The following is a 22,822-nucleotide window of genomic DNA, read 5'->3' as shown; positions in this document are numbered from 1 at the left end:
GCTATTGTAGAAAAAGACTGACTGGAAAGAAATTCTTTACAATAAAGTTTAGATCAAGCACTTACTTATTTTTTCAAGTCAGGATGGAAAAAACTTCTGCACCAGTTGTAGGAGACCTGAACAATGAGGAAGAAATTATTTTGCCACTCAAGGTTTTATTCTCATTCGCCTATTTCATGGACTAAAAATAGACTTGTCATATACTGTAAAGTCATAGATATAGAGGAAAACCATTTTAGAACTGGTACACTGAGAGCTAATTCACATTAAAAAAATAAATTTTAAACGGGAAAGTTTGGTATGAATCCGATGGGGAAAAAAAGCTAGTCATGAGATATTCCCATTTATTTATATATATATATATGATAGAGAAATATAAGAACAAAACTCAGAAACGTTAAATAAGAGATATGATGCATCTGGTCAAAGCCTTTGTGAAAGTACATTGGTAAATAACAAGGCTTTCATGTCATTGTAAAAAGTACGATCAATGATTGTATAAAGACCAAAACTGCAAATAAGCTACAAATGTAAATTCACCTGCTTCCATCGTTCAAAGAAGTGGAAAAAAGACCCTTGTAAACTACCCCAAAAATGCACTTCTTTTTTTTATAATGAATGCTCCTAAACTACTGAGTCATGTAAGTCGGCTTTAATTTTGAGTTATTTCCTATTGAACGACTGAGTTGATAGAAGTGTTGCTGCTAATTGAGGAAATAAAAACGCTCTTAAATGCCAGCCCCATACTGTTGTCTTAGACACCCTCGGGCGTAGCAAAAGGAAATAAACAGTTAGGCTTTGGCTCTGAGTTGAGCCCATAGATAAACAGTATATGTACAGATAACATTACCCTACAAGCCATGCAAAGTGGCCACCCTTAGCTTAAACTAAAGGTTCGTCAGTGCCCAGTGCTGCACACAGTGTGAGCAAACCATGGCACAGGGCACACTGATGGTTTTTTCTCTCTCTTCCTTTCTTTGTATCTCCCACTGCTTGGCTTCTTTTTTCACCAGCGCTGAGCATGAAGATGGCTTATTCAGTGGCCTGTACAGTATCACTGCAAAATGTCTATCCTGAATGGCAATGTCTAACTTAAGAGACCACCACGCCACATATAAAACAGGGGCTTCTTTCCTCATATTCTTTGCTTTGTGTTTATTGGCAGTGATTTTCCTCTGCCATTTTATCAGCCAGTCACTGAGTTCTGCAAGACCCCTACCCATGAACAAGGTGGGACCACCAGCAAAATATGTTATCTCACAATTCATTCAAGTCCCACATGATCTCTGACTTCTCTGAATAGCACATGCCTGAAGTTATTTCTTATAAAGGGTCTTCCCTCCCTACTAGCTTAGGGGTTTTTTGAGATCCTTTGTTGAGGAATCATCTTTTTTCTGATATGACATAAACCAATTAAATCATTGCAAACAGCACACATAGCAACTCTTTCAAAGAATTCTTTGGTAAAGGATTCTGGCTACTGCCATAAAAGACAAAAAATGTTTCTATAAATACATTAACAACAAAAGGAGGGCCAAGGAGAATCTCCAGCCTTTATTGGATGTGGAGAGAAAACATAGTGACCAAGGAGGAGGGAAAGGTTGAGGTACTTAATGCCTTCTTTGTCTCAGTCTTTCATGGTAAGACCAGTTGTCCTCAGGGTACCCAGCTCACTGAGCTGGACGACAGGGATGGGGAGCAGAATGAACACCCCATATTCCAAGAGCAAATGGTCAGTGACCTGCTACACCACTTAGACGCACACAAGTCTATGGGGCCAGATGGGATCCACCCAAGGGTACTGAGGGAGCTGGTGGAAGTGCTCACCAAGCTACTTTCCATCATTTGTCAGCAGTCCTGGCTACCCGAGGAAGGTCCCAGTTGACTGGAGGCTATCAAATGTGATGCCCAGCTAGAAGAAAGGCTGGGAGGAGGATCCGCGGAACTACAGGCCTGTCACCCTGACCTTGCTGCCGGGGAAGGTTATGGAGCAGGTCATCTCGTGGCTATCACATGGCACAGACAGGACAACCAGGTGATCAGGCGCAGTCAGCATGGGTTTATGAAAGGCATGTCCTGCTTGACTAACCTCATCTCCTTCTAGGACAAGGTGACCCACTTTGTGCACCAGGGAAAGGCTGTGGATGCTGTCTACCTAGAATTCGGTAAATCTTTGGACACCGTTTCCCACAGCATTCGCCTGGAGAAACTGCCTGCTCATGGCTTGGACGGGCGTACGCTTCGCTGGGTGAAAAACTGGCCGCATGGCCGGCCCCAAAGACTTGTGCTGAATGGAGTTAAAAACGCTTGGCGGCCACTCACAAGTGCTGTTCCCCAGGGCTCAGGGTGGGACTGGTTCTCTCTAATATCTTTCTCAACCATCTGGACAAGGGGATCAAGTGCACCTTCAGGAAGTTTCCAGATGACACCAAGCTGGGCGGCTGTGTTGATCTGCATGAGGGAAGGATGGCTCTACAGAAGCATCTGGACAGGCTGCATCGATGGGCCGAGACCAAGGGTTTGCGGTTCAACGAGTCCTAGTGCCACGTCCCGCACTTGGGTCACAACAACCCCATGCAACGCTACGGGCTTGGGGAGCAGTGGCTGGAAGGCTGCCTGGTGCAAAGGCACCTGGAAGCATTTTGGTCGACAGCCGGATGAATATGAGCCAGCAGTGTGCCCAGGTGGCCACGATAGCCAAGAGCATCCTGCCTTGTAGTAGAAAAAGTGTGGCCAGCAGCACTAGGGAAGTCACCGTACCTCTGCACTCAGCACTGGTGAGGCCATACCTTGAGTACTGTGTTCAGTTTTGGGCCCCTCGCTACAGGAGGGACATTGAGGTGCTGGAGTGTGTCCAGAGAAGGGCAACAATGCCTGGTGAGGGGTCTAGAGCACAAGTCTTATGAAGAGCTGCTGAGAGAACTGGTGTTGTTTAGTTTGAAGAAAAAGAGGCTCAGGGGAGACCTTATTGCTCTCTACAACTACCTGAAAGGAGCTTCTAGCCAGGTGGGGTCTGTCTTTTCTCCTAAGTATCAGGCAATAGGACAAGAGGAAATGGTCTCAAGTTGTGCCAGGGGAGCTTTAGATTGGATATTTGGAAAAATTGCTTCACCTAGAGAGTTGTCAAGCATTGGAACAGGCTGCCCAGGGAAATGGTTGAGTCGCCATCCCTAGAGGTATTTAAAAGACAGGTAGACATGGTGCTGAGAGACATGGATTGGCGGTAACTTGGCAGTACTAGACTAATGGTTGGAAATGATGATCTTAAAGGTCTCTTCCAACCAAAAAGGTTCCATCATTCCATAATTCTATGATTAGTGGTGGACTTCTCAGTGTTAGGCTGATTGTTGAACTGAATGATCTAAAAGGTCTTTTCCAACCTAAAAAATTTTGTGATTCTATGAAAGTCATAATAGTTCCTCAATATTTTGTCATAGTTATCCACACAACTACCAATTCTACAGTTTCCAAAATATCAAAGTTGGATGAACTGTCCTGCAGTCACTGCATGCTCACTTGCATCTTGTTTTTAAAACTTATGTCACACGTCACTTCTTATTACCCTGTTACAGAGACCAGTGTAAATGATGCATCACAGTGGAAAGCTTAACATTTTTCTTCTTGAGACAGCTAAGAGCTTTTGCATGCATCCTAAACAGTCCTGAAAATTTGCTGTTACTTGCTCTTTGCTTATTTTGTTTTCCTAAAAACTCTTCTATTGTTAGTTCAACTTGAAATAGTTGAACTATGGCTCAGCCACTGCAAGGGAAGAACATGAGCAATGGATTGAGCTTTTCTATTTTCCCAGTACCTTCTTTGAGTATTTCTTTTACACTATGAACATCTACTGTCCCCTCAGGCTCTCTGGCAGGTTTCTAATGTCTCTGAAAAAGAATATATTATCATATGCTATGACTTCTGCAAGTTTTTTTTTCTTTAAAGTTTTCCTTTTCCTTTCTTATTATAGTTTGAGATATAGTGTTTTGTGTTTGTTCTTTTTAGCGGGGGGCATTCCCCGATTTGATCATTACTTCCATTTTCTGAAGTTTTTCCTCATAATTCTAATTTACTTTGCTGTGTGGAGACGTCATTTTTGTTTTCCTTTTTAAGTTAGATTTTTTGGATTTACATCTAAATCCATTGCTATACATTTTTACAGGAAAGCAAGCTGTGACATCTGGTTATATCAGAAAACTATTTGTGACCTAGCAAGATCTGCAGTACCTCTAGATCAACATAAATTTCAAAGATCTGTAAAATCCTGTAAAAAAATACCCTCTGTCAATGTTTGCTATGGATGCAGTGATGTAGTCAAAGGCAAATGAAAACAAATTGAGTACATCTAGTTTCCAGTTTGGGAAATACTAAATTTATTCTTACTTATTGCCTGATTTGAATGCCACACAGATGAGTTGTTCTTCACTGTGATTTTAATTTGGAAGTGGGTTCCTCTACAAAAAACTGATAGCTTCTAAGAACTGTTCCTGTTTTCCTGTAATAATCTATTAAAAAAAAAAGGTATGGTCTAGATGGCCCATATTTTGTTTATGGAATAACAGGAACAAAACACAGGCCGAGACTGGTAACATAGCTATTAGAGAGAGTCAAGAGAGAGATTTTTAGAAGAGAGATGAAAGACACCCACGAACCTACACACTTGATAGAGTAGAAGCAGCATGCTGTCTATGGCCTTTGAAATAAACCACCTCTGCGTCAAAGAAACGTCCAACCTTCCCCAAAAGTTCTCCTCCTACCAGAGACAACCTAATACGTGCTGAACGGGGATTTACTGCTCGGGCCAAAGGCAGAGGGCTTTCTGAAGCTCATTACTGGCATTACTATGCTGATGTAGTATATACAGGAGCAGTATATTACTGTTTATTGACACTGGTCAAAAAAACCTCCTTGAACCATACTTAATTCTTAACTCTGAATTACAGAAATAAAATAGCAAAATTAGAAACTTTTTAATGTCATGTTTATTCATTGTTTTTCTTCTACCGTAGTACATTTGTCTGCATATTTCAAGGCTGTACAAAGACTGGTGTTAATGCTTAATACCTATTAACAGACTAACCCGTTTTAGTCAATAATTTACCCCTCCTGCAACCAGAGTTCAGATGTATACCATGAACAAGAGAAAAGAAATAAAATAATGACAGATGTTGTGAAAAATAGAAGAAAAAATAGGTAGGAAAGTAAAGAAGAAAAAATAAATAAGCATGTGCATTATGAATGTGACTTTTAGTATTGTGTATCTTAATTGTGAAAATAGTTCTCTATAATATTGTGGCTATACTAACCATGAAGCAGATGAGAAATAGAGTACCAATGTTGTATTACTGGGCAGTCTGGGAACAGAAGGGGTTACGTCAAGAGACACCATAAGTGGCACTTATGGGGTGCAGGTGTTACCGGTAGGGTGCTTGATCCTACAAACAATACTGGAATGGTGCTTACTACCATGGGTAATCCCCCAGGGCCAGACGGTAACGGTACAGGTACTGGCACCAGGGGGAGATGGCTTGTGTTTCCTGCTGCTTGGGGGCTTCTAGAAGCTGGTTTAGGTGCAGGCATAGGCTAGAAGTAGTCTTGTGGCTGCTCTGAGCTGTATATCTGATTTACAAAAGTTGGCTCCAGGGCACTGAACTGCAGAGATCTGATCTACCTCTTCTTTTCTTAGACCCAATTCTTAGACCCTCTAACATTTGCCCTGGAATGAGTCTGGACTGTAAACTCTCACAGAAACAGTGGGCAGGCCAGTATATATCTGCAGGGGAAAAAACACACCTTCTTTGTGACCCCTTTGCAGCAGCCTAGCTGGGACAACAGCTGAAAGGCAAGGATGTAATGGACTCACTGGACAACAATGGTACTATGCAAGGTAGTAAGCATTATGCACGGTAAGATCTACGCTAGGTATGAACTTCATGTTGGTAGGAAAATGGACACAAGTAGTAAAGTGCCGTTAACTTGTACCCATTTGTCAGTCAATGCAAAAAAAAAAAAAAAATAGTGAGAAGGCAGCCGTGAGGGAAGAAGCAGGCTTACACAACCCTCTCCACCCACATGCTCCTCATCTTCCCTGCTAAAAGATGTATCTGTGCTGTCAGTATCACACAGGCCTATTTTGTCCCAGATGTATTGACAGTTCTGCCTGAATGCAACCTTCTTAAAAAAAAAAAAAAAATAAAAAAAAAACAACCAAGGCCCAAACAAACATGCAACTATGACAATTTAAATTGATGAAGTGTCTCATCTACAAAAACCAGTGAATAACATCAGGTAAGAGCTGGAGAGCCCTCTGTAGCCACGCCATACTCATCAGGTCAAACGCTTGATTTAACAGTGGTGATCACCGCACACCTCATATGTACATCAACTTAATCTTTTTTCAGAGGGTTCACAATTTTTCCCATGAAGAGTATATTGCTCTCCATAGTTATGATCATTAGGAAGGGCCTGTTGAATGTAATGGTAACCGGAACGGACATAGGCACTATTTCCATGCCTGTGGCAGCTGCTGCTTCGGTGCCAGTCTCATCCACCTTTACCACAGCCTTATGAATAGCCTGTGAAGAAACAGACGTGTTACAAGTCAAGGGGCTACAAAACTAGTCACTTAAAGAAGCACTTGAGCTAAAAGGGCCTGAAGAAATTATTGGTCAGAAACAAGCATCAGACGGAGAGGTGAGAGTCCACTGCACGAAGAGAGCAAAACTGGGGAAAAAAATCAACAAGCTACGTGCAGCATAGCTTTCCTAGCCTCAGAGAGGAAAAGCTCATCCCCGGTAGAAGGGCATGTCCCTGCTAGTGAACACATTTGCTTCGTTTCTTTTCTTATTCCCTTCTCCCACTCGTGCAGATCTGTGGGGCTAGACTAAAGGCTAAGAGAGCAAGATCATATTTAACTGTCTATTAAAAGGTCATATAGTTGAAGAATTAGCATGTAGATTAGCATAGTGATAGCATCCTGAAATTATGTTCACATGTTCCTTAATGTCTTGGAAAAAAAGTGGGAGCAAAGAAGAAGGGCCGGAAATGGAGGGTTAGAGCAGAGAAACATGTACGTTTAACTTGCAAAATCAAGACATTCACAGATGGTAATTCACTAACTTCCACCCGAGGTCATGAGGGCCATTGTTTTGTTCATATTAGACAATGAAATCTGCAGTGATTGCCGGCTTTAAACTCCAGGTTTATTGAAGCATGACTTACCTGTAGCTTTTGCCTGGCCCTGGCACTAAAGGGAGTCATTGCTCATAGGCTTGAAGCCAAATGTTTTTAATAACTGCATTTTCCTTTCCCCCAAACAGCTGAAAAGCAAGTGGTGTTTTTCCTCTCCCCTCCCTTGCGTGAAACAGAAGCAGTGATACATCCTACAGCTCCCTACTTGCCCACAGGCAGGTTAAAGAAGGTAGACACAAAAAGAAGCAGCAATGTAATGACTGTAAGAACGCGCAGCAGGAGGGTACCAAGGCGTGGACAGATGATGATTTGGTCATGTCTGTTTTATAAGGTTGCCCCACGCACATCAAAAAGGCCTCCTAGATTCAAAAATTATAGACTTGTAACCCGTTCCAACCCAACTGCACTGACAGCGCAAGTTAACACGGGCGAAATACTCTGTATGCCAACAGCCGCCTGTTCATGTGAAGCAAAGCCCATTTACACGAGTTTTGCATCATGAATAGTTGTAAAGAAAGTGATGTAAGAATCGGTAACCGTGGGCCCATAAAACAAAAAGCTGTATGACTTACCTGGGAAATTCTGTGCTGGGGCTGCCCGGTGATCCCAGACAGGTCAGCCTTATCAGTGAATACATCCACGATGCCCATTTTATATAATATATTTTTTAGGTTGTATGTCCCATAAAGAGTGAATTTTGGAAGATACAAATTTGCTGAGCTGCCAGGAAAAAAGTGGAAGAATATGGTGAAACTTTTGATCAGATACCACAGTATAACACAGACTCCCGACAGACAAACTCATTTTGCTTTCTCCTCCACTGATGTTTTGCTTGTAGGCTCTCTCCAGCCTACATGGGAGATGTATAATGACACTAATTTGAAAAGAAAAGAAAAGAAGGTTTATAACAATGTTGGAAGGCTGTTTGAGAGGACAGGGCTGTAGGTTGCTGGATCACAGTCTGCAGTAAGCCAACACATGAACAGTGAGATTGACCCAGTGATCATTCAGCACAACAGCACAGCTGTACCTCCCTAAGGATCTTCATCTGGCGTTTTCAGAAGTTAGTGATATTTTGTGCGTTCTGCTGGAAGCACTTTCATCATGCCCCATTACGGAGGGCGCAGAGGATTAACCTTGTGCAAGCGATTCTTTTAGGTGTCTCAGGCTGGGCACAAAAAATCCAACACATCCAAGTTCACCAGTTACTTTTGAAAATAAAATAAAAAAAAAGAACCAAACCAAAAATGTTGGCCTTGTGTGTTTATCACATAAATCAGGACACAGAAAACAAAAAGATAAACCATAGCAGCAGGACAATATGTAATGGTGATTGTATGGATGAAAAAGAAGAAAACAAAAGAATATTGACAGAATATAGTTCGTCAATAGATAACTTTTTCTATGTCAAGTCCAATGCCCGATTTATTCAATTTTCTTTTTTTTTGGAAAGTGACTAGTTTGCTGCTTTCCATAAATTAATCAAAGCTCCAGATTTTTGACTCATTTCTTCCTTGCTCTTTCAGTAAGGATCTAACAATTCCTTTCCAAAGGTTAAAACCAACATTTACAGCTAGAAGCAGCATAATGAGACAGAAGTTAGTGATAATGGTGACAGTAGGTACTGTTTTCTGGTGAGAAACCAGGACAACCATCCAGGGTTCCAGGTCAGGGAGATGTGGAGCACTTAACAAAGCTGGCCGAAGAGCAAGTCGTCCAGTAGAGAAGGGGGAAGGAAAGGTCCTGTACCTCCAGCCTAGCACAGCATCTAATGCCAAGTCTGACTGGTACCCAAAAATGAGAGTGCTAGTGGGTTGATAACAGGTTGCAGATCTCTTACTTCTGCCTAATTTCTGACTGTGCTGATTGCTGTCTCAAGTGAGGATGCAACTATCATTGAATCATCTGTCTTGCTATTACATCAAGACACTCATTCACAAGCCCCCACTTGCTTTCAACATGCAGGAAAGGGAAAGCCGTCGGCACATAGCAACAATGCGACCAGGCAGGAAGCACTGGGATACACTTTAGAGAAGAGAAAGTGACGTTTTCTCCACAGTTCAACCATTAAATACATCTCAGCTGCCTGTACTGTCAATACTTTGGCACTACCATTGTTCAGCAGCCAACAGCAACGAAAAATGTTCCTCGCAACTCTTCTGCAACTTGTGTCAACGGCAGTTTGCAGACAGAGAAACAGGGACAAAAATTGCCCACAGTCTTTAAATCACTCAATATCCTACATGAAACCCATTTATTAAGACTTCCCAGAGACTCCAAGTAATAGTAAAGGCAATCAGCTGCTTTGAAAACCAGAGGGAAAAGGAGTTTGTGGGATTAGTTTGCAGCAGAGAACTGTCATGATGAAAACCAGGGAGCTGCATGAAACAAGCTCGTCTTTGCCAGCGATGCCTTTTATATTATAGGCTGACATCTCCCATTCGTGGCTTTTAGGAAATATAATTCCCCTAGTTGTATTTAGCATCTTTCTTGTTGATTTAAAGGCAATTGTGTTTCATTGACAAAAACGATTCATAAGTATCTTGATTCCCCATCTTATCTGTCCTACAGTGATTTTAGTCCCAAACCACATAGCTGCTCCCAGAAGTTTCAAAACTGTGAATGTGCACAGAGGATTACATATTTTTTTCTGTCCTTTTTTTTTTAAATGAAAAATAATTAGGTTCTATTTATAAAATTTAACAGTGAATCAGAGTTAAGAGCATGACACTAGTTTGGGCTTTCTGTATTAGGATGTCATTTTTGCCTTGTGAATTGATCAGCTAAAATATGATTTTCAAATGTGTATGTGTGAAGGTCTCTAACATGACACATCAAATTAATGAATGAACACAAGGGCTTGATTCTGTAAACATGTTGTGCCTATGTTTGTACGCATATTTTGTCCCATCAAAGGCTGCTACTACGCATGACACTAAATGGAAGGAGTCTAAAGTTGGTTTTAGAAAGCATATAACCTTTCTGCCTTCTAGTCTCAAAGTTACCTTGAAGCGAGCGTAGCTTATTCCAATTTTGCCTTCCTAAGTCTTCAGAGAGCCTGAATATAGAGTCTCTGCAATGTGCCAGGTGCTCCATACCCTTATCATTGAGCTTTGTCCTCATGGTTGCCAAATGAAAGTTGTTATTTCAGCATCAAATTTGCAATTACGGGTAACTGTAATAGGCAGAAAGGAAGCAAGAGACAAGAAAAAAGGCTGAAGGAAAGCGGTAGGAATTTACTTGTAAATAGGAGCAGGCAGAAGACCTCCCCCCAAAAAAGTGAGAAGAGGTTTTAAGAAAGAAAACTGGGGGCTATAGAGAATTGAAGGTGGGAAACAAAAGGCAGAAATGGCAAAAGTCCTAAACCTGTGAAGGTTTTCACTTCATGCAGTGCTGAATGTGAAACCACGGGGTAACCAGAGAGCCAGATTTCAACAGTGCTCAGTGGGAATTCTTCTGTAGATTAAAACAGAACTAAAAATAGTATCCTGACTCTGTGTCATAGCCCAACAGACTGAACTGATGTGTCTCCTTGCCTACCATGGGAACAAAGAACTGCAGAATTTTACCTTTTTGTGACTAACGACCTCCACTTTGACATACGTTCGCAAGACAATCTTTTCTCCAGCTTCCTCATTCTTCCTTGATCAGGCAGAACAAAAAATGCCGAAGCACCTCCTTTGTAATCCATTTGCACCACAGTGGAAGACAGCTGTTCATCATAGCCATGCTTGAACAGGCCCATTCCAAACATCATCGGGACTTCAACAGCCTTGTTCCCATCCACGAAGAATTTGTTCTTTTTAGTGTATTTTGGATCGAAAGGTTTTTCCCATTCAGCTTAAAAGATAAGAGACAGAGTTATAGGATATTTTGAGGACATGAAACCATAGGCCATGCCATCATAGGATGCATTCATAGATGACAGAAACTGGTACAGCTGGATCAGCTTCTCAGACAAACCAGTTTGCAATGAGCACTTGATCTTACTGAATACTCAGAATAATTCCATAGCAACACACAGTAGGTTGAGTGTGATGTAAAAAACTCCCTCAGATCTTACAGCAGGCCACAATATCCTTCATTCAGATGAGATACCAAGTGTTCTAGCGTGCACTTTTCCTCCATGACAACAGTTTCAAGGGGCCTATAAAGCCCTTATGATGCAGCCTTTGGGTGAGAGCTCAGAAGAAAAGAGGTTCTCTTCTTTCATTATTCCCGTACCTAACCAGACTTGTGAAGGGTGACGTGAGGGATGAATTCTCCAGAAAAATGAAGAGATTCAGGTTACTTGCAGAGAGAATGGCTTTATATGCCACTTTAGTTGATGGCCAATAAACTCATGAAGAACTTAATTCTACCAGACTGCTGGGTTAATAAACAAACCAACAACGTCCGGAACCTTTTGTACTGTCATGTTCACAATATTAAATTTCCAAAGGCTCCTTGGTTAGTCATAGTGAAACAAACTGTCTCCATTTAAACTCTGAAAGATTCTTATCCTCAGCAGAGAGGAATTTCTAAGCCAAATTCCAGCTACCTACCTCATTCAATGAGAAGACTAAAAAAGGGGGGAAAAATTGGGGGTGGAGTGTTTTTTGTTGGGTTTGGCCTTTTTTTTTTTTTTTTTTTTTAAGAAAGAGGTGTTGCTCTGTAGTAAATTTTACCTTCTAGAACAAAACTATTTTTTTTATCTAATTTAGTGAGCAAAAGTAAAGCCACAACGCTAAATAAAATAAGTGCCATCAAGAAAACATGAAACAAGATACAACCCCTTTTGACTTCTGATTTCTATTTGAACAATGATTACTAGGCAGCTTGATATAAATGAAATAATTATCATCTGCTGTTTCCACCATCTGTGAAATAGACATAAACAGCACTTATTTCATATTTGGAAAGAGTGAAATGAGACTTAGTCAGTGCATATCTTGGGCTCTGAAAATATAAATTGACAACTGCTGATACTCTGAAGGTGGGAAAAGTTGCTACTTTTATGTTTCTTCATTAACAGTGACTTCTTCTATCATCAGATATATAACTGGCAGGACTTCTGCCTTGATATGCTTAAGAAAAAAAAAAGCAGATTGAATCACAGAAACATGAATGACAAGTCCTGAAACACTCAAACAACCTTCATCTACTGCTCAAGTCATACAAAACACCTCCAGATTTCAGAAAGAGCTTTGCATGATTAAAAACAGAATAAGATGTTAGATTTTAGTGCACAGATTAGACAGAGAGGATATTCATTTATCATCTCCTCCTTATTCCTGTGCTCGCCTCTCTCTTAGGAGGATACCTGCTAGGAATGGCACCTTTCTCAAATGCTTCGCAGTGTTCAAGTGAAAAAAAATGAACCTCAAAGTATGATACTTTGTGGTGACCAGTTCAGTTGGGCATGACAAGGGACTGGTCTACTGTAGTGGAATAGCATGCCCGCTGGCTGAGAACCAGGAAAATATTGCCAGACTTCTGGCCTCAGGGAAGGACTTCTACACTATGTAATACCACAAAAAAACCCAAGGAGGAGAGTCACCAGTACTGTGCAAGGAAGGCTGTAATGCACAGAGGGTAGACAAGGCCCTAGAAGTATAGACTGTTTATAGAGGTACCTGAGCTTTAGAGATCTTCTCCAGATGAATCCCAGCCTCTAGATCAATTAGCATTAACCTACTCTCAATTTTAAGATAAAAATCCTTACTATTGCTATTAACACTATACTTTAATCTATTTTCTTTAGAAAAATGATGAGCTAAAACTGAATCACCATCTTTGGAGGAGCTGGGAAATCATTTCACCAATAAGAACAAATATCTAATTTTAAACAAAACTTATTTTTAGAACATGTAAGAGTTGTCTGTAATACAAAGTTATCTTTAATACAAAGCTTTTGTCCCCATTGTGCTACTAAATCTATTGCTCCTTATTGAAACACCTTTCAGTAAAAGAAAAATCACCAGCTTCTTTCCTGTCTTGAAAGACCTGACTGATGCAAAACAACAGCTTATCTTGTAAACATTTGAGACAAACAAGTATGTGTTCAAGAGAATAAAGAAACATCAACCACCTGTATTCCAAACAGCTTCATTTACCTGTGGCCAAAACTTCAGAGATTAATACAAGGAGCAGAGACACAGATGAAAAGCAAAACAAAACAGAAATATGGTTTTGAATTACTTTCAGGGGAAGCCACATATTGTGAAGGAGAGTGGAAGTATCAAGGTTAATAGTTTTAAAAGTATAACATTTCTAATATGTCTTCTTTTTTTCAATTAAAAACCTTAATGACATTTTTATCAGATACATTACAGAATCTTATTTTTCTGAGTACAATTGCTTTGTTTTCAGAATACGATAAAATGTATAAGAGAGAGAAGGTTGGAAAGAGGACACAATATCTTTTGTTAGACCACTGGTTGAGCCTTACAGCCTTGCTCCTCTTCTTCTCATTAGATCAGCAGTCTGCAAAGCACTGGGAAGATCTGTTGACTGTATCTAAGCAGACTGCACAAGTTAATTAAGAAAAACAAGCTTTTTGTCATTAGGCTTGTATTTGATACTGGCGGGTCCATCTCATCACTGGAAAATATTAGAATCTGTAAATCAAAAAAAAAAGGTTGAAAACCTCTGCCTCTAGACACATCAGGACTACAGCCATACTATCAGTAAAGGCACAGTTAGTGAAAAAAAACCAACGTGAGTGTGAAACTAAAGCTACTTTTACATGTTTAGCTTTGGACACATGAACACACTCAGTAACAGCAAAACTATTGAGTAAACTAAGTTTTACTTTAACAGTGTTCTTTGAATTTAACTCTGAACTTGCTAAGCAAGAAAGCAGCTGCAGTGGATTTCAAATTAATTCCTAGGCAACAAAGCATTTAAGAAAGTGCTTAAATCCCACTAGACTGTACAGGACTAGATACTTCACTGAATAGAGATGCCTTCCTCAAAGTATATTTCACTTAATCTTCAGCAGGAAAGAAATGTATATATCAAAAGAGATAGGAAAATTTGCCATAAATTTTGCCAGAAATTATGATCAGCATCAAGCAGAACATCATTTCCGATAGCTTTGTTTATAGTTAAGTGAGGACCAAAAGGAAAACAAGATATGAGTCTATCTGCAAAACCATATTGCAAAAAAAGGTGATGAAGTCCAAGACAGACCTGAGGAAATAATGCATGAAGTGGGAAAATACGATATGTATATCTTACCGTTAAAATAAATATAGCTAATAAGGAGAATTTCAGTAAGTGGATCAAGGTTATTTATGAGGTCCTTGATTTTCCCATTGGTTCTTTCTGCTACGTATTTGTTGATCTTTTCCTGGGCTTGATCAGCCCTCTTGAAGTTCATAGGATAAGCTTCTCCTTCAAAGAATTTTCTGAGATTACTTAAAAATCTATCTTGTGGCTTCAGTCGGTCAAGCACGAACAGGACATTTCCCATATTCAGCTGTAACACCGCATTCTTTCTGTTTACCATTTGCATGAGTTGACGATAACCTTCATGTATTTCATTTTCAGAAATCTCACGTGGGTTAAAGCTAAGGACCCTAAGAATCTGTGTCAGAGTGTCTGATCTGGCACCCAGAGTTAGCATTGCAAAGGCAGTAGAGATGCTCAATGGAGAGAAGAAAACATTCCCACTGTTTTCAAGAGAAGAAATCTCTTTGTAGAAACAACATGCAAACTGACAAACACTGTTCCTTACAGACTGCTGTAGCATGTTTTGGTTTTCTTGGCCTCTTTGATTTTGGTTTCGGACACCTTGGTGATTGGGCTCATAGCAATGACTGTTGGAATGAATCCCAACAATTAAAAGACACAGGGAAAACAACGTCTTCATGTTTCTATAAGTCTGTAAAAGAATAAAAAGAAAAATGACATTCGCCTTACAAATCTTTTTACCTTGTGCTTAGCAATAAGTCGATCCCTTCACTGTACAGAGCGGGCTTGGTACCAGTGATTCTAAGCCATTTGGATACAGGGATAACAGCTTTCTATTTCAAGGAAGCAGATTCTGGAAAATTACTCAATCTACTGAAGAAGTTATGAAAGAATGAAAATTAAAGTCAAAGACGGATGAAGTAATACCAAAGACGCCCTCATTAAGGTTAGGCTACAACTCCTTTGAAACTCTTTTGTTTCCAATGTTCCATTCTTAATGTGTCTTTAAGTAATAAAAAGCTGGAAGTCAAAAGTACAGGTCTATAGAGCAGAAAGTAAGGGAGCCAGTCAAGGCTAGTCAGTTAAATTTAGAAAGATGAAAAATCAAAGCAGAAGAAAGGCACAATATTCCTCCATTGTGAGACTTAAAATATTATACATTTTTGAATGGGCTGCATGTAAACATATAGGCAGGCACCAGAGAGAAAGTAAATGCACTTGTTAATGAGGAAGTGATGAACATTTACATTGATTCCATAAAGCTTGAACAACTAATTACCATTTAAAAAAAAAACCTTCCACATAGCTGCCAAAAGAGAGAAATATACTTGAGCAATTAGGAAGTTATCAACATCCTGGAAATACATTGTTGCTTATTAAGAAAGGGAACACAGAACAGCAAATGGAAATAAGTGTGCCTGCTGCGTGCAAAGGCACGTCCAGCCCAGTGACTGAACCAAATCATCTGGAAAAAAAAAAAAAAAAAACAACAAAAAAAACAGCGGGGGGGGAGGGGGGGGGAACTCTAGAGCAATAGTGGTGTTCATCATCAGAAAGACAGCAAAGAGCAATTTGGGCAGATAAGGCTGCGAGGGTAAAACGTGAAGATGAAAGAGTGAATTCTGGAGGAACAAAGATACTAAAAGGTACCAATAGAACAGGAAAGCCTTTTCCAGAGCAACATGGAAAACATCCATTCCACGTCTATAGCAATACTTTTCATTCTAGAATTTAATAACTGTACCACACTTCGTTCAATAACTTTTCTCAACAGACAGAAGGAAGTAAACATGTGGAATATCTGGAAATCCAGAACATCCTCCTGTCATATACGATTACTTCACCTACAGAATCTTTTATAAAATAAAGTACTCTTCAGAGGAAAATGTAAGGATTTTCAAAGGAGAAAAATACCTTAGGTTTCTGACTTGCAATGAGAAATGATATTCAGACTCTCCTGCCTTGTAAAAATCATTGAATCCTTATCAGCTCCCAACATGACCCCGCATTTGTGTCCTTCACTTTCCAGCGTCTTGGTTCTCCAAAATTCAGTGAACTCAGAATGCTGATCTCTGCTTTAATAATATATGCTATAAATATTCCTTAATTCACACCCCTTGAGTATCGTGGTTAGAGCAATACTACCATCGCTAGGAAGGGCCTGAGCCCCATGACAAACCACTTCCAGACAGGTCACTTTCATATCCAGAACACATTTACATTTGAGCTCTTTGATTTGTTTCTGACTTGTTCCACCATCACTCTAATTCTTTTAGCCTTTACCTCTATCCACCCTTTCTTTTTTCCCAAACTCTCTAGAAGCTTTAGAGGGCAATCCTTAAATCCCCACTTCCATTTCATTTCATGCCCTACATTTGTTATTATCAACCATTTACTTTATTTAACTCTCTAAAAATTTTAGAAATGCAGTTTTCTTAAAGACAGTTGTGCTATACAAACATGCCTATCTCACAGAGGACTTATCTTTTTTATTAAAAAAACCCAGAAGAATAAAACAATACAAAAAGCTTTAAATTGCAACTTGATATGAACACGGTAATTTCTCAATTGATTATTTGGAAACTGTTGTCCAGCATAAAACATTTGACAATTTTCCACAGAAAAAAAATGCATTACTTACGGTACGGTCAAAAGGGTCCTGTTGTATTCACCAGGTCTGCACAGGTCCTTGCTCAGTTGTTTATGCTGCTGAACACAAAGCAGGGTATCCTCTAGTAAAGGTTAAGATCATCTAAGGGCTGTGACTCACACATTATAATTTTAGAGATTAGGTAGTGCAAACAATGTTGAAACTAGTTTTACTGGACACCTAACTTTGCTGAATATATGTTTCACACGTGACTTTTTATTATTCATGACTATCTGATCACCCTGGTTAGATTCAAACCAATTTCCCTCAAACTGAACCCCCTGCTTCTTAATATCAAACATTCATACACGCCCCGGTTACTCAAATCTACTATTTTACGAACAAGTCAGTCACCAGAAGTAGTAACTACAGAGAAATACCTTGAACTTATTTGCCAGTGACTATAGCATTGCTGCCTCCAAGGCAGGAGGACAAGGCTTGATGCACTGGGAGAATCTGAATTTTTGTGACCTAGCCTGTTTGTCTCCTGCATATCCATGCCTGGGCTTGATCATCTCCAAGTGAAGACAGTGATGATCCTAATAGGTGCAGGGCTTAAAACACTGTTTTGCTTCATTAGCAAGCGCTGCCGTAAATGTGCCTGACTATCCACTCCCACACGGGGAATCCGCTGGCAACAAGAGCTGCGATAGCGACTCCTGGGCCACTCGCAGGGCTGTGTGCCCGGGGAAGAAGGAATGCGACTGGGATGCCATTGCACGCAGGTGATCCCGGTTACAAGCATGGCCTGGGGACAGGGGGCGGAAGCTTAAGAACGTGGGTGTTAAATAGAGCAAATCTTTAGACCTGCTCACTATCTTGTGATCGGGGATGTGGGGAACAGGCCCCTCTGATCGTGTGCCAAGTTCAGCTGGGTCAGATCAGACAGCCGGGTGTCCTGCGCTTTGCTCTGCTCACTGCAATAAACTCCTGCGACTGCTGGGGCAAGCTGGTGGGCACAGAATGACAGCAGCATTGAAGAAGGGAGCTCTGGAGACCATGTAGTCCAACACCTTGCTCAAAGCAGGGTCACCCACAGCGAGTTGCTCAGGAGGGTGTCCAGTTGGGTTATGACTTCCTCCAGCGATGGAGGCTCTGCAGTCTCTCTGGGCAACCTGTTTCAGTGTTTGACAACACTGACACTAAAGCAGGTTTTCTCTACATTTAAATGGAATTTCTTGTATTTTAATTTGTGCTCATTGCACCTTGGCCAGTCACTAGATGACACTGAAAAGAGGCTATCTCTTTCTTTACTCTTCCCATCAAAACTCGGGTATTTGTACACATTGGTAAGACCTCTACAGGTCTCTTCTTCCTTGGGCTAAGTAGTTCTAGCTCTCTCAGCATCTCCTCATACATTAGATGCTGCAATCCCTCAACCACCTTTGTGGCACTTTACTGGAGTCAATCCAGTATGCCCATCTCCCTCTTGCACTGGGGAACCCAGGACTGGATGCAGTACTCCAGATGCATACACAAGGGATGAGTAGAGAGGAAGGATCACTTGCCTTGACCTGCTGGCGATGCTCTTCTTGATGCAGGTCAAGATGTTGCTGACTGCGTTTCCTGCAAGAGCTTATTGCTGGCTCATGGTCAACTTGGTGTCCACCAGGAGCCCCAGACGCCCAAGCAAAGCATCTCATGTCTCCATTTCTAAAACTAAGATAATATTTTCTCTCATTTTCCCTTCAAAATACAAGCACATTTTCAGGGAGGGACCAACCCTTAATATACACAAAATAGATGGAGTACTGATCTCAATGCTGTTTCTAAGCACAATTGAAACATTAACCACAGCAATAACTCAACAACATTTTCTGGGAGGCAAAGATGCAACCAGTGAAAGTTGTTGATGATGACGACCTATCAAGCGACTCAACAGAATGCAAAAAAAACCCCTCTTCAACAAGTTGCTTATGAACTAAAGCTTGAGAAATAGAAGGCTTTGAGGCAGTATACTGGACTCACATATAACGTGTTCTTCACGTGTGGCACTCATCTGAAAGAGTACTTGAGATACTATTTTCACTGCTTCTTGTATAAATAAGAGCCAAGAATCTCACTCAGAGCTAACTTTTAATAATGGGCTGCAGTTTTCATGTGTATAAAAACTGATTTCTGATGAAGGAAGGAAGGAAGCCCAATTAAATACAGACGCCATGCTAATGACAAGGTGACGGATGGATGACTAAGCTAGATTTGAACACACCTAGACCACACCTCAGGACTCTTACAGGAGAAAGCCTGCTACTGAACATGGAAAACCCTGCCCTGCAATCGGAAAGAAAGCAGAGAAAATCAATACAAGATCAATTTATATGAATAATGTGAATCTCTGGACACTAATATTAAAGAAAGTCCAAAGTATTTTTTCATGTCTTTCTAGTGCCAAGCCATGAGAGGAAGGAAGGTAAAGGAAAAAGTAACAGTTCCTGACCCAACTGCACAATTTCTGTATTTGATGAAAAAGCTTCAACAACTATAAATAATCATTTATATCATAACTATAAGCAGAATACTGATTTACAAACAATTCACCCATTTTATTCCATTTTGAAGACTGGGATATTCCAGAGTAACATTGCATGTGTTGAAGATATGATATGGATAATGAACAGGAAACTCCCTCGCCTACACTAGGGACTTTTCTCAAAGTTCCCACGGCTTTTAATACAGCTAGCACTGAATTGTTCATATGTGCTTAAGCCCCAGCTAGCAAAATTTAGTGTAAATACATCTGTTTGAGCAAAGAGGTTGAAAGAGGTTTGTTTATGTGAGGTTCCTCTCTTTGCTATACCCAGTAACCACTGGTGGCATGAGTAGGGAATTCTACTGCATAAACAAAGCCCCAGAGCCTCTCCTTAGCCTGTGCTAAACCACAGATACGAGGTGTGTGTATATCTTCAAAGAGATGGAAGAATCTCTTAATTTGTTGTCCCATTGAAACTAAAGCACTTCCTCATAACCATAATTAAAAAGGGAGGCAACAGGGACTGGAAAACAAATTTATATTAAGTTGTACTTTTCTGGAGCTGGCAGTACTTTCTCCTGAAAATATAATAGGGGAGAGTGTACAGCCTAGGTAACCTGTAGGTGTGATCCATTTGATTTAGGACACGTGTTTCCCCATGATAAAAATATATGGCCCTTTATAAATGGTTCAGATCTTGAAGAATTTCTCAAAAAAATATTGGTCAGTAGGTAGAGCACTGTTAGAGATGACCTACAGAGATAGAAAGCACTCCAAGGCATCTCTGTTTAGTTATGGGACTTTTCGCAATCCCTTTAGTCTCAGGATTTCTTACCAGTAAATCCATTACACTACACAACCAACAGGTTGAAGAATTCACCAAACTATCAGTGATTGGGGTAGCTTGGAGTGGGCTGGCATCTCCAGAAAGCGTACAGCTATATGATTTCTGGTCCCAAAACTATCTGAAGAATTTCTTCATCTGGGAGCATCACCCTGACAGCGTCATTTGGGCTAGAGTCTTGCCAGCATGCAGTGTTTGAGTCCAATAGAATAAATTTGCCAATATTAAGCTTCCTTAAAAAAAAATCAGAGGGAAACAAAAAAAAAAACCAGCTGACAAACAAACACCACCCCCCCAAAGGCTGAAGTGTTCTCTTCCTTCAATGTCTCATTTTTATTTCCAAATATCATTCTCAGTCTCTCAATCCTCTCTCTCAGTGGAACAGACAGCAGCCCACACATACCCCCAGCATCCCGGTCAATGATTCCCTTAACTTTCAATCTCCTTCTTTTCCGGAGCCCCCAAATTCAAAGTCTACATTCACTCTTCAGGGACCTGTGCTAGTCACAAGCAAATAGACACCCTTTACTCTTCAACATTTCCTAGATACGCTTAGTGATACCTTACCTATCATTGGAAATGTGTGGCTGTATGTAAAGACGCACAACTCTCTTAGAACACCACTATGAGCTTCTCTTGAGCTAGGTCACTATTGCCAAACCCAGTAGGGTTTTGTCAGAAATAAGAACACCTTTCAGGAAAAGGGCAGAAGTGGCTGTGGCTTGGCAGCTCTTCTCCCTCCTGTCCAGCTCCCCACCTCCCTTTCCCTGGAGAGGAGGTAGGGAAGGACCCTACACCACTTCTCCCAACATCCCTTCTTCCGCAGAGGATTCAACAGGGCCATACAGTATCACTGAGTCCTTTCTCCCCTTTTGGCTGTTCTTGCTTTCCTAGCCAGAAGTAAGGGTGCCAGGAAAGAAGGCAGGAAGAGTAAGGAAGAAATGTTAGATAGGACAGGCCTCTTCTGTACAGTCCCCCTCTTAGCAAGACTGAGACCAAATCTCACTCCCTCACACACAGCCCTCCCCTGAAATTCAGTGTCCTTCCAGCCCTGTCTTCTCCTGCCCCTTTAAATCCCTCACCCAGTAACACAAGCCCTCCAATCACCAACACCATTCCAGTCACTGCCTCCTCAAATGACTCAATGCCAAGTCCCCTTCAGCTGCACTGACAAATTTGCCCTCACCTCCAGCATCTCCGTTAGCCTCAGTGTTACACAAAGGGGAGAAGGAGAGGTGAGGACAAGAAGTAGGTAGCAGTTTGCCTCAAGAAAGCTGAAGAACCATCACACTGAAGAACTGGTATTGGTTTACTGCTCTAGCTTCTCCTCAAAGCCAGCAAATTGTTTTTCCCATGAAATTAGCTCCCTTCCTCCTCAGCACATCCCTCGGTTAAATATGACTTTCCTGCTACAAAAGAAAACTCTTTTCCTTTTTCTCTTACCAAGTGGTCTGCAAATCACCATCCCACTGTCCTGGTTTGAGGTAAAACAGAACCAATTTTCTGTATAGTAATTTTACTTTTCAGTTAAGTCTTTTTTAACTAACTGCACTCTCTGAAATTAATGGCATATTTTTCATACAGTGCCCACTCTCAGAGTGATAAGTCTGATGTTTATAGCTGATGCCCAGGGGTGGTATGCGGAGAGGCTCGGGGTTAGACTCATTGCTCTAACACCCAAGGGCAGCCAGCTTTGTTATTTGCCCCGTTGGAGGGTCAGAAGCAGAAAAGCATAGAGGGGTCTCACCTGTGGGGAGGAGTGGACAGGACAGGTGACCCAAAACTGACCAACGAGGTATTCCATCCCATCTGCCTCATGCTCAGTATAAAAGCTGAGGGATCAAGGAGGTCAACTACTCTTCAATGGCCAGTGTCCAAGGAGGACTCTGTTCGTTTGCCTTTGATCCCAATCCCTGCATTCCTGAATCCAGTTCCTGAGTTCAGCTCCCTTCTGTCACTGAGTCCAGTCTGGGACTTTCCCAGTGCCTGATGGTGACGTGATCGTCATCCTGGGAGCTCAATAAGGTTTTGGAGCTATTGTGTATATTTTCTTTTTATTATTAATACTTCATTAAAGTAGTTATTTCCTTTTAAACTCATAAGTTCTCTCTTCCTCTCATTTTGTCTTCCTTCTCTGAAGGGGAGAGAGGTAGAAGAGACCATCTGATGTTCATTTTAGTGGCCAGCCCTGCCCAAACCACGACACCCACGCTTCAGATCTTTTGCAATTTAACGGCTTGCCCTTGCAAATTCTCTTTGATCTGCCGTCGGTGAACTCTTACAGCTTTTAAGTTTCTGTCTGCTGAGAAAATCCACATAATACTGTTTTCTTCTAAGTCTCAACAATCTCTTTGTCCCAAAATACTAACACCTTAGTAGGAGACAACAAGGTTAGTGGCTTTCTACTGTCAGCCCTTATCAGCAGCTCCTGACATTTTAAATAAATGAGGAGGCAAAAACACTACAGAGGAGAAAATCCCCCTATATTCAAAAT

At 40.9% G+C, this 22,822-nt stretch overlaps 1 protein-coding gene across 1 annotated transcript in view; it reads right to left on the bottom strand.

The window, feature by feature from the left end:
• Positions 1-15,043, bottom strand: part of LOC309673905 (uncharacterized protein) — a gene marked incomplete at both ends in the record, with an annotated part of 28,464 nt that extends 13,421 nt beyond the window's left edge. Inside the window, 4 exons of the mRNA XM_082485787.1 lie at positions 6,396-6,572; positions 7,761-7,908; positions 10,758-11,028; positions 14,410-15,043. Coding sequence (XP_082341913.1) covers positions 6,396-6,572; positions 7,761-7,908; positions 10,758-11,028; positions 14,410-15,043 — 1,230 coding nt within the window. The remainder of the gene's footprint in view (positions 1-6,395; positions 6,573-7,760; positions 7,909-10,757; positions 11,029-14,409) is intronic.
• Positions 15,044-22,822: the final 7,779 nt, after the last annotated feature.

Source organism: Vanellus vanellus, assembly GCF_965231255.1.
Source record: "Vanellus vanellus genome assembly, chromosome: 6".
NCBI lineage: Eukaryota > Metazoa > Chordata > Aves > Charadriiformes > Charadriidae > Vanellus > Vanellus vanellus.
This window is presented reverse-complemented; position numbering and strand designations above follow the sequence as displayed.